The 12,311-nt window shown below is 47.6% G+C and overlaps 1 protein-coding gene across 1 annotated transcript in view; it reads left to right on the top strand.

Annotated features, from left to right (window-relative positions):
- Positions 1 to 2,923: 2,923 nt before the first annotated feature.
- RP2 (RP2 activator of ARL3 GTPase) overlaps positions 2,924 to 12,311 on the top strand; it is a 40,668-nt gene continuing 31,280 nt past the window's right edge. Inside the window, exon 1 of the mRNA XM_073614603.1 lies at positions 2,924 to 3,250. Within this exon, the coding sequence (XP_073470704.1) occupies positions 3,128 to 3,250 (123 nt within the window). The 5' untranslated portion in view covers positions 2,924 to 3,127. The remainder of the gene's footprint in view (positions 3,251 to 12,311) is intronic.

Here is a 12,311-nt window from a genome sequence, read left to right as displayed (position 1 = left end):
CGCTGAAAGCTGGAAATTGGACTGGACAGGAAGGGGGTGAAAGTGCCCTGTATTGAAGTGGTTAAGGAGTAATATGTAACATGGTACCGTTCCCCAGCCCCTTCACCCTCATTGAATTATGGCATACTTTCCCCTGTAAGCTTCTGTTGATTTGGTTATTGGGTGTGGATGTGCATGGCTTGGCGCACGCAGCGTCATCACATACCTCCTAACTGTCCCTGATTTCGAGGGACTGTCCCTGATTTTGAGCAGTCCCTCATTTTAGTCTGATCTATATAGTTGTATATAAAATGCACTTTTTATCTTTCAAAAAGTGTTTCCCAGTGCTAAACCTTTCATCCAATTTCTAAATCGCTGCATTTGTAATTCTCAAAAGTAAGTATAAAGGAATAGTAATGGTAAAAAAAAAGAACTTGTGGGTTTAACTAATCATTTTTTTGGATAATTCTCCTTTATGGGGGGCGTGACAGGGGTCTTGTCCTATGTCTACATGTCAAAGGTAAAAATACTGCGTTGGCTAGTAAGCCATTCTACTAAGAGTAGTATGGTGAGTAGTAAGTCCTGCTGCAGCTTCAATGTGAGATACACACAATATAGCAATTTCAAAACGGTAAGCTGCGCTGAGTGAGACTATAAAGGTATGTTAATATATATCCACATATACTCAATGACCGATGGAGGATATGATCACTCAAAATCAGATGGTAAAAAACATCAAAGTATGTGGTTTCAAAATATAACCATATGAACTGGAATAATTGAACATAAGTATTAAAATTAGATAAAAACGAATAAATCACACAAAATATATATCAAGACTGAGAGTCCTCTGAGAAATTCACACCAACAGAAAGTCCTTGAAAAGCAGATTCCACACTCAAGTAGTATTCCCAATTGCATAGGATGTCCTCAGTTCACTGGTGACTTAAAACGAAACACACCTAAGAAATAGTGATAAGTTTGGGATAGAAAGATTCCTCCACCTGAGAAACTACTGCTGCTTACCATTTTGGGATGTATAGAATGTGATGCTATCACCACATTGGGTATGTTCTTTAACTCTAGAGAGGACTTTCAAGTGGTTAATTTTTGTAGTGTAATGACATTCAATTTCCGTGTGGTAAGGGCAGCAGCCCTATTCCAAGATGGTGGTTTTAGTAAAGAGGACACTCGGAGCTCAGAGCTGGCCGTCTCCCTTTTGATATAGAGTTTAAAAGGTGGTGAGTCAGCACGCCGCCTGTGCCCCTGGACGACGTCATCTGTGACGAAACGGCGTAGGGAGGAGCGGCGTGCTGACGTCACCACAAACAACGCAAGGTCCCGGAAGCAACAGGCTATTATTGAGAGCCGGCCGGCTCGAACACTTTTATGACACACTTTTTACTCTTGAGGCTTTGTAAGTGCAATCTTGATTTTATTATTAATAAATGTTTGTTGAATTACACTATGGAAGCCTTCTTTTTTAACATGGGGAACTGCTGACCGCGGGCTAATTAAGGATAATTCTAGCAGAAGAGAGGAGATATCTGGCTGACAAGCATAGAGACCCAGGCTGGAGTATAAGCCACAGGCGGATGCGATCTCCCTAAAAAGAGATCAATACAGCTGGTAAGTGGCAGTAGTTTCTCAGGTGGAGGAATCTTTCTATCCCAAACTTATCGCTATTTCTTGGGTGTTTTTCGTTTTAAGTCAACAGTGAACTGAGGACATCCTATGCAATTGGGAATACTACTTGAGTGTGGAATCTGCTTTTCAAGCACTTTCTGTTGGTGTGAATTTCTCAGAGGACTCTCAGTCTTGATATATATTGTGTGATTTATTTGTTTTTATCTAATTTTAGTACTTATGTTCAAGTATTCCAATTCATATAGTTATATTTTGAAACCACATACTTTGATGTTTTCTACCATCTGATTGGGAGTGATCATATCCTCCATCTGACATAGTCATTGAATATATGTGGATATATATTACCATACCTCTATGTCTACATTTTTGATAATAGGTGTCCCTCATTCCCATCTAAGAAAGTTGGGAGGTATGTCATCATCCAGTCATAGATGGATTCACAGATCTGTTAGTTGAAGGCTACATGACTACTACCAAGGCACAGGAACTTGTAGTCCTCAATGAAGCACAAGTGTGATTATTATTATGTCACCACACTTGCCTACCTCCCGACTTTTTTGAGATGGGAACAAGGACCACCTATTGGCAAAAGTATGTAGGCATAGGACAAACTTCCTGCCACGCCCCTGAAAGGAGAATTATACAAAAGAACGATTTGTGAAACCCACAAGTGCTTTTTTTTATTTTTACCACTACTATTCCTTTTATATTGGCTTCTGAAATTTGCAAATGCGGCAATTTGGAAATTGGATGAAAAGTTTAGCACTGGGAAACATTTTTTGATAAAAAAAAATAATTTTATATACAACTATATACTGTAGATCAGACCAAAATGACGGACAAATGAGGAGGAAAGAGAATCAAAGGGACTTTGTTCCAAATCAGTGACAGTTAAAAGCATGTACTTGTAGTCCACTGATCACTTCCCCCAGCCCCATAATAGGTATGTTCCTCCATACAGATCTGGGGCTGGGGGATGGTCTGCACACAGCAAATGTCACTGATTGCCTGTTGCAATGCTCTGCATTCTACTAGGCAACAAATGAATCAATGCATATTTTTGCAATATATCTGCATTTAATATTTGTATATTTTTACTAGTAGTAAAAATGTATTTAAGGTCCAAAAGAAGACAGAGGAGGAAAACTATCCAACTAAAAAAAAAGAAAAAAGCCCCCACATCTAAGCACTGGTAAGCAGCGAACGACATTTCTGTAGCTACCAATAAAGCTGTACAATGAAAAAAAAATCCAGAGGCCGGAAGTTGGGGAGGGGCGGATTGTGAACGCGCACGACTGCCCCTGACGTCAAGAAACAGTTCTGTTGCTGGGCAGCTGCATAGGCATTGTCACGTGACCGCGCAACTACTCCGAGTCTGTCAAGGACGCGCCGCGCGTGCGTGTTGAGCGTGTAGTACCAGCTGGAGCTGCAGGCTTAGGTTCCCTGCTCCCCGTGTGATTTGAACATCTAGTGTCAGCACCCACCCTGCTGCTTAGACATGGGCTGTGCCTTCTCTAAGAAAGCCAAGAGGAAGGGAAGCGCCAAGGACTCGGGACCCACAGAGCAACAGCAACCAGAGGGGCAGGAGAGCAAACAGTACAGCTGGGACAAGAGGGAGAAGGTGAGCGCTGTGATTGGTGTTCTAGCTGAGATTATGTATGGGCTGTGCTCTGATTGGATGTGTACATCCTGGAGGATCAGACCTTCCTGTGTGCCCCTGACTGGTGCTCTGCCCTGCCTAGATGTACACAGAATTCTAGGTGTGTCCTGATCAATCCAGATTAGGAAGACACACAGTGCACCATTGTATGGGAAGTGTCTTCATCTAGCCTGATATACTATGTGCTCATAGTGCTCATCCTCAAATCTGCCCATCTGTCATAAGTATCAGTGTATGTAAAGCCAACTCATTTTTCTTTGATAAGATTTGGGTAGAGTGGATAGAACCCCATCAGGTTTTTATTGCTGTTTGCGTCCCCATTAGGGACATTTACTTTACTTGTGGTGACCACTGTCATCAGGGAAGTGAGGGAAATGTTAATGTGGACCTTTCCACTGTAACTGAAAAAAGGGCAGGATGATATCAAACACATTCCATGCTTATGTACATTACATGATTTCATTTATTCATCTCCCTGGTTTTCTTTGGGTGCTGGTGACATCACCAATTCTTCCAGCTGCCCTGTGGGAAGTTTTTTTTACTAGTGTCTTCCAGCTACCCCCTGGAAAGGCTACGTCACCTTGCAGCTGCCCCCCCTGGAAAGGCTACGTCACCTTGCCGCTGCCCCCCCTGGGGAGGCCACATTGCTTTGCCGCTGCCCCCCCCCGGGAAGGCCACATTGCTTTGCAGCTGCCCCCCTTGGGGAGGCTACGTTGCCTTGCAGCTGCCCCCCCCTCCCTGGGAAAGCTACGTTGCTTTGCATCTGCCCCCCCCCCCCCCGGGAAGGCTACGTTGCTTTGTATCTGCCCCCCCCCCCGGGAAGGCTACGTTGTTTTGCATCTGCCCCCCCCCCCCCGGGAAGGCTACGTTGCTTTGCATCTGCCCCCCCCCCCCCGGGAAGGCTACGTTGCTTTGCATCTGCCCCCCCCCCCCGGGAAGGCTACGTTGCTTTGCATCTGCCCCCCCCCCGGGAAGGCTACGTTGCTTTGCATCTGCCCCCCCCCCCCGGGAAAGGTACGTTGCTTTGCATCTGCCCCCCCCCCCCGGGAAGGCTACGTTGCTTTGCATCTGCCCCCCCCCCCCCCGGGAAGGCTACGTTGCTTTGCATCTGCCCCCCCCCCCCCGGGAAGGCTACGTTGCTTTGCATCTGCCCCCCCCCCCGGGAAGGCTACGTTGCTTTGCATCTGCCCCCCCCCACCGGGAAGGCTACGTTGCTTTGCATCTGCCCCCCCCCCGGGAAGGCTACGTTGCTTTGCATCTGCCCCCCCCCGGGAAGGCTACGTTGCTTTGCATCTGCCCCCCCCGGGAAGGCTACGTTGCTGTGCATCTGCCCCCCCCCCCGGGAAGGCTACGTTGCTTTGCATCTGCCCCCCCCCCCGGGAAGGCTACGTTGCTTTGCAGCTGCACCCCCCCCCTGGGAAGGCTACGCTGCTTTGCAGTTGCCCCCCCCCCCCGGGAAGGCTACGTTGCTTTGCAGCTGCCCCCCCCCCCCGGGAAGGCTACGTTGCTTTGCAGCTGCCCCCCCCCCCGGGAAGGCTACGTTGCTTTGCAGCTGCCCCCCCCCCCGGGAAGGCTACGTTGCTTTGCAGCTGCCCCCCCCCCCCCGGGAAGGCTACGTTGCTTTGCAGCTGCCCCCCCCCCGGAAGGCTACGTTGCTTTGCAGCTGCCCCCCCCCGGAAGGCTACGTTGCTTTGCAGCTGCCCCCCCCCCCGGGAAGGCTACGTTGCTTTGCAGCTGCCCCCCCCCCCGGGAAGGCTACGTTGCTTTGCAGCTGCCCCCCCCCCGGGAAGGCTACGTTGCTTTGCAGCTGCCCCCCCGGGAAGGCTACGTTGCTTTGCAGCTGCCCCCCCGGGAAGGCTACGTTGCTTTGCAGCTGCCCCCCCGGGAAGGCTACGTTGCTTTGCAGCTGCCCCCCCCCGGGAAGGCTACGTTGCTTTGCAGCTGCCCCCCCCCGGGAAGGCTACGTTGCTTTGCAGCTGCCCCCCCCCCGGGAAGGCTACGTTGCTTTGCAGCTGCCCCCCCCGGGAAGGCTACGTTGCTTTGCAGCTGCCCCCCCGGGAAGGCTACGTTGCTTTGCAGCTGCCCCCCCCGGGAAGGCTACGTTGCTTTGCAGCTGCCCGCCCCCCCCGGGAAGGCTACGTTGCTTTGCAGCTGCCCGCCCCCCCCCCGGGAAGGCTACGTTGCTTTGCAGCTGCCCGCCCCCCCCGGGAAGGCTACGTTGCTTTGCAGCTGCCCGCCCCCCCGGGAAGGCTACGTTGCTTTGCAGCTGCCCGCCCCCCCGGGAAGGCTACGTTGCTTTGCAGCTGCCCGCCCCCCCCGGGAAGGCTACGTTGCTTTGCAGCTGCCCGCCCCCCCCGGGAAGGCTACGTTGCTTTGCAGCTGCCCGCCCCCCCCGGGAAGGCTACGTTGCTTTGCAGCTGCCCGCCCCCCCCCCGGGAAGGCTACGTTGCTTTGCAGCTGCCCGCCCCCCCCCGGGAAGGCTACGTCGCCGTTGCTTTGCAGCTGCCCGCCCCCCCCGGGAAGGCTACGTCGCCGTTGCTTTGCAGCTGCCCGCCCCCCCCGGGAAGGCTACGTCGCCGTTGCCTTTCAGCTGCCCCCCTGGGAAGGCTACGTCGCCGTTGCCTTTCAGCTGCCCCCCTGGGAAGGCTACGTCGCCGTTGCCTTTCAGCTGCCCCCCTGGGAAGGCTACGTCGCCGTTGCCTTTCAGCTGCCCCCCTGGGAAGGCTACGTCGCCGTTGCCTTTCAGCTGCCCCCCTGGGAAGGCTACGTCGCCGTTGCCTTTCAGCTGCCCCCCTGGGAAGGCTACGTCGCCGTTGCCTTTCAGCTGCCCCCCTGGGAAGGCTACGTCGCCGTTGCCTTTCAGCTGCCCCCCTGGGAAGGCTACGTCGCCGTTGCCTTTCAGCTGCCCCCCTGGGAAGGCTACGTCGCCGTTGCCTTTCAGCTGCCCCCCTGGGAAGGTTACGTCGCCGTTGCCTTTCAGCTGCCCCCCTGGGAAGGTTACGTCGCCAGTGCCTTTCAGCTGCCCCTCTGGGAAGGTTACGTCGCCAGTGCCTTTCAGCTGCCCCCTGTGGCCCACCCCAAAGCACCTTGCCCCCATGTTGATGGGGACAAGGGCCTCTTCCCGACAACCCTGGCTGGTGGTTGTCGGGGTCTGCAGGCGGGGGCTTATCGGAATCTGGAAGCCCCCTTTAACAAGGGAGTCCCCAGATCCCAGCCCCCCACTCTTTGTCAATGAGTATGGGGTGCAAAAAAAAAAAGTGTCAAAAATAAAACGCATTACACATGTTTTTAATTTATTAACGGAGCTCCAGCGTCTCTTCTGATTTCTTCTGCCTCTGCCGGTTCTTCTCCGCTCTCCAGGTCTTCTAGCCCTCTCCGGTTCTTCTCCCTCTGTCTGCTGCCTTCTGCCCCTGCCTCTGCTGGGCCTTCTCCGCTATCTTCTCACTCTTTTGCCGAGTCTTCTCTGCTGTCTTCTCCCTCTGTTCTTCTTCCGATGTTGAATCGATGCTCTCTCCCACTCTAATTCTGTGTGCGCGGTGTGCCACTACTTATATTGGCATGGGGCTGGGTCACCGGGTGATGTCATCTGGAGGCCCCGCCCCTTATGACGTCACTGCCCCATCATGCCCCTTGTTTTTTTGGCGTAGGGAGTTCGCCTGAAAATCCATGCCAGACCGAAGGGCCTAGTATGGTCTTCGAGGGCGAACCCATGCAGTTTTTTTTTTTTTTTTTACATTTGGCGTGGAGTTTTCCCTAAAGATTCATACCAGACACAAAGTGCCTGGTATTGTTGGGATCAAAGTCGTATCCCCGTTCATTGAAGTCGGACTTCAAGTTGCAGGGCAAAGTCAGGGCAAAGTCGGATCCACAGTCGTACGACTATCTTGTCGTACCAGTGTGAACCCGGCCTAATCACCATGTCGGCTGTCACAAGTCAGATGGTTAGGACAAGGATCTGACTTCAGTGATATTCAATAAGACCAAAGTAGTGCAGGAACCTTTTTTAAAGTCGGACTAGTTAAGACGGCTCTCATAGGGAATCATTGATTTACACACGTCGTGCAACGTGTGCTTCCAAAGTCTGAGTGTATGTCGTATCAGTGTGAACCCGGCCTTTGGCATGGAAAAAGTACTATTTGTTGTGTAATTATTCTCTAATGCGAATTACAGGAATGTGGTGCCTTTGGTCTATCCATGTAGCCACTATGTTTGATTATGAACTGTAGATGAGGGCATTGACTTCACTATGCAGAGTTTTTCTCTCACTTCTTGTTGTGTCTAAAGGACAAGTGAAGGAAAATCTCTGAAATGGGTCACAGACAGTGGAAAAAGACAAAACAGAGATTTTGGTTAACTGTTTCCTACTCTACCCAAAACTTGAAAAAGTGTTACTTTTACATTCATATTATAAGGCCCAGTTCACACTTGTGCAATGCGAAAACACCACAAATCCACTGCGGGTTCCCGCATTGCACTGACTCGCATGTCAGTTCACATTGCCATATGCGAATCGCTGGGGAGTGTCAATACATTGTTAACAACACCCCCAGTTCAGCCTGCATATCGCACTGCGAACTAACAGTTCGGACATGAATCGGATCCCATATGTGTGAACACACATGCGATCCGATTCTGGTCCGAACAGAAAAAAGGGTCCTGTGCATGTTTGGACCGAATCCATACTATCTGTATGGCTGATATCGCACCGCACAGGCATTGCATGTAATGTGAACAGCAGTGCGCTGCGAATTACTAGCGATGTCTGGCATCGCACAAGTGTGAACCGGGCCTGAAGGTAGAATAGATATATGTGTCCTCTTTCTATGATTTTTATGGATGGTCACAGATGTGGAAAGTTTCTCCTTGAAAATATTTCTATTTAAAATTGTGTGGGGCTTTTAGCTAAAGGTAGCTTTGCTAGAAAGTGCCTGTTTTTCCATGTGATCCAGCTATCTAAGAACCGTATGATACAGGCAATCTTTACGTTGCATCAAGATCACCAAGAGTCTATGCCAGTCTATGAAATCATACCCTTCCTTGCTTAGCCAGTGGGATCGTCCCCTTACTGTCTCCTTGCTGGAAGGGGAGACTTGGCATGGTTCATTTCTGGTGTCTTTTTTAATGGGAACAATGGAGTGCTTGTCACTGCACCAAAACCACACTTTTTTTTTTTTCTTCCGCCTGCTGATCTGGCCAGTACATGTGTTAATTTTTTTTAACATCCTTGGACAGACCAAGCTGTCCAGCAAAAGTGGCAGAGGTTTGAGACAAACCATTTTGACATGTGCCCTGTAAAACAAATTACCCCTAAAGATGATGATGATATCAGATCTGGATCCCTGCTGTTCCGTTTCAAACTCCTAGTTTCACTGGTGATGTAGCATACAGGCAGCACTATACTATACATTGGCTCCCACTGCTGTCAGTCACAGCCAGTTAGCCATTCGGGAGACAGAGGGAGCGTGGCCGAGCCGCGGCTCTGTGTGTGAAATAGACACTCAGAGCTGTGGTTTAGGAGCGCGCCTGCTTGGGTGCCCCCACAGCAAGCTGCTTACTGTGGGGGCACCCGGCAGGAGGGAGGAGCTAGGAGCACCGGCATGGGACCCGAGAAGAGGGGGATCCGGGCTGCTCTGGGCAAAACCATTACACAGAACAGATAAGTATAAACTGTTTGTTATTTATAAAAAAAAAAAAAAAAATAACCAAGATTTTAATATCGCTTTAAAACTAGAGATCCAGATCTGAGATTACCATCATTAGCGTCGCCGTGCATATTACAATCTGACTGTAAAACCAACTTTAGATTTTCCAGGTAGGTCTGTGCACTAACTACATAGTAGTTGTTGGAGCCAAAGGAAATTGTACAGAGTTTTACTCTGCTCTGGTTTTTAGCACAGGCACACATCCCATTATATCCAAAGCCTCTTTCAGATCACACAAGTGTGTGTAGATATAGATCTCTCTCAGCCTCACCGGTGCCCGTCAGTGCGGCCTACTGTGCCCGTCAATGCAGAGTAACTGGTGCCCGTCAATGCAGAGTAACTGGTGCCCATCAATACAGCCTCACCTGTGCAGAGGAAGAGGCGAGCCGGCCAGATCATCAGAGAGCTGGGATTGCCCGCTGTAATAGCTTTCATTTGAATTGCCCGATGTTCTCAGAGCTCACGTCACATAGTCCCGCCTCCTGGCTCGGTGCTTTTGATGACATCACACATTCTGCATTGGACCGGTGTTCTGTCTATCAAAGACGCCGGGCCAGGAGGCGGGACTATGTGACAGTGAGCTCTGAGAACACCCGAACATTCAAAAAAAAAAAATATTAAAGTGGGCAGTCGCCGATCTCTGATGATCCGGCCAGCTTACCCTTTCCTCCCCTTTCTCTTCCTCTTGGCAATCGCAGGGAGAGTGGCTCCCTATCGAGCCCGCCTGCTGGCGGTGCTCACCCCCCCCCCCCCCCTCCTCCGAGGCAGGCCAACGCTTGCCAGCAATAAATTTCCACTCACAAAATGCGAGTAGACAAATGGAAAATTTGAGGGCTATATATATATATATATATATATATATATATATATATATATATATATATATATATATATATATATATATATATATATATATATATATATATATATAAATTTTATTGGTAAGGCCGAATATTGCAGTCCGATTATGAGCATTTTATGAAAAATCAGTCGCAAACTAGCCCGATCTTACCGATATTGCTTCAAGGGGTTTTACCGATATGATGCATGCATCACCCCATTACCGTTCTTTAGAGTGGACGTTTAGTAACATAATGGGGTTAAAAAAACTAAAATTAGCCTTTTATAGTACAAAAAAATATATACAGTAATCACTACTGTAAGGGGTTCATTTTTTTTTTTTTTTTTTTTTTAACTGTAGAACTGTGAAGGTATTATTTACAGTAGCGATTATTTTCTCTTTTTGTACTATAAAGGGCTCATTTTATTTTATTTTAACCCCATTATGTTACTGGCTGATTAATCGATTATGAAAATAGTAATCGATTCATTTCAGAATCGATTAGTTTCAGTGTGTGTGTGTGTGTGTGTGTATGTATGTATGTATGTATGTATATATATAATATATATATGTTTTAAATGTGTGTGTCAATTCTGAAATGTATGCTTCAGAAATTGTGTTTTCTTCAAGCCACAAAAAGACCCATTGACTTCTTTCCTATTTTAGATTCCAGGAAAATAAGTTGCTACATTTTACAGTTCTGCTTTTAAAAAGATTGTTCCTCTCCGAATAATGAAGTGAATATTTAGTGAGTTAAACCCTCACTAGTCATATCCTGTTAAAGTTCTGCAAACTGCAAAGGTTGTAGGAACAACTGCACTATGTATATATTTTTTTATTTTTTTCTTATGTTTTAATAAGAATAATTAGTATTGCTCAGAGGTAATTAGTTCTGGGTGATATATATGTGTGTGTGTGTGTGTGTGTGTGTGTATATACAGAATGTTACAAATAATCAGAAATAGCAGTACACTGATTTTCCCAGTAATGAGCTTTGCAGAGGGGTGTCTGCCTGACCAATGGGGTACTGGCAGGCGGTGCTCTCAAGTAGAATGCAAAGAAGAAAATTGATCATGCTGGGATGGATGTGCTTCCATGCCTAGCGAGCTCATTTTAAAATAGGGAAACTTGCAGGATCACCAGGTATTTCACACAAAGGAAGCAATGAAAGGAGAAAAGGATAGTTTTTAGCACAAGTACATTGTACAACAGACACATGCCAGAAATCTCAAATGTTGGGGTAACACACTTTAACCACTTCAGCCCTGGAAGGATTTACCCCCTTCCTGACCAAAGCCCTCTTTTGTGATTCGGCACTGTGTCGTTTTAACTGACAGTTGCACGGTCGTGCGACGTCGTAACCAAACAAAATTGACCTTTTTTTTCCCCCACAAATAGAGCTTTCTTTTGGTGGTATTTGATCACCTCTGCGGTTTTTATTTTTAGCGCTATAAACAAAAAAAGAGCGACAATTTAAAAAAAAAAAAAAGCAATATTTTTTTACTTTTTGCTATAATAAATATCCCCAAAAAAATTGAAAAAAGAAAACAAATTTCTTCATCAGTTTAGGCCAATATGTATTCTTCTACATAGTTTTGGTAAAAAAAAAATCGCAGTAAGCGTATATTGATTTATTTGCGCAAAAGTTATAGCGTCTACAAAATAGGGAATACATTTATGGCATTTTTACTAATTTGTTTTTTGTTTGTTGTAGTGGCGATCATATATATATCTCTATTTAATTACTGCGACATTGCAGTGGGCAGATCAGACACTTTTGACACTATTTTGAGACCATTGACATTTATACAGCGATCAGTACTATAAAAATGCACTGATTACTGTGTAAATGTCACTGGCAGGGAAGGGGTTAACTGTGTTCCCTCACTGTGTTCTAACTGTAAGGGGGATGGGCTCCTTAGAACATGACAGAGATCACTGCTCCTGGTCACTGGGAGCAGTAGATCCCTGTCATGTTGTTAGGCAGAACAGGGAAATGACTTGTTTACATAGGCATCTCCCCATTCTGCCTCTCTGTGCCACGATCGCGGGCCACCGATGGCGGAGTGACGTACGGGTACATTGTTTTGCGCACCTGTGCCACTTTGCTGACGTATATCGGCGTGAGTCGGTCGACAAGTGGTTGAAGCAGAATTCCAAGAAAAAATCTAAATCTCAATGTTTTCTTTTTATATTAGCCTTGTAGCAGCAAGTCATATGCACAGTTGAACAACCTTCACTTCCTGAAATCCTGGTTTTAGTGTTCTCCCTCAGATCGCTAACCATAGGAAAGCGTGGACTTCTACCGCTTCTATGAATGAAATGTGATCTGTGAATGGAGGATGGTCGATTGATTAAAATGTCTGCTCCCTCCATTCATAGACCACGTTTCACTTATAGAATCTGTAGTATGGCTACTATAAATGGAGGGGGTGGGAGGAAAGGGCGGGCACAGTTGGTGCCCGCCACAACTCCCTTA

This window comes from Aquarana catesbeiana, linkage group LG02 (genome assembly GCF_042186555.1).
Source record: "Aquarana catesbeiana isolate 2022-GZ linkage group LG02, ASM4218655v1, whole genome shotgun sequence".
In the NCBI taxonomy this organism is placed as follows: domain Eukaryota; kingdom Metazoa; phylum Chordata; class Amphibia; order Anura; family Ranidae; genus Aquarana; species Aquarana catesbeiana.
This window is presented reverse-complemented; position numbering and strand designations above follow the sequence as displayed.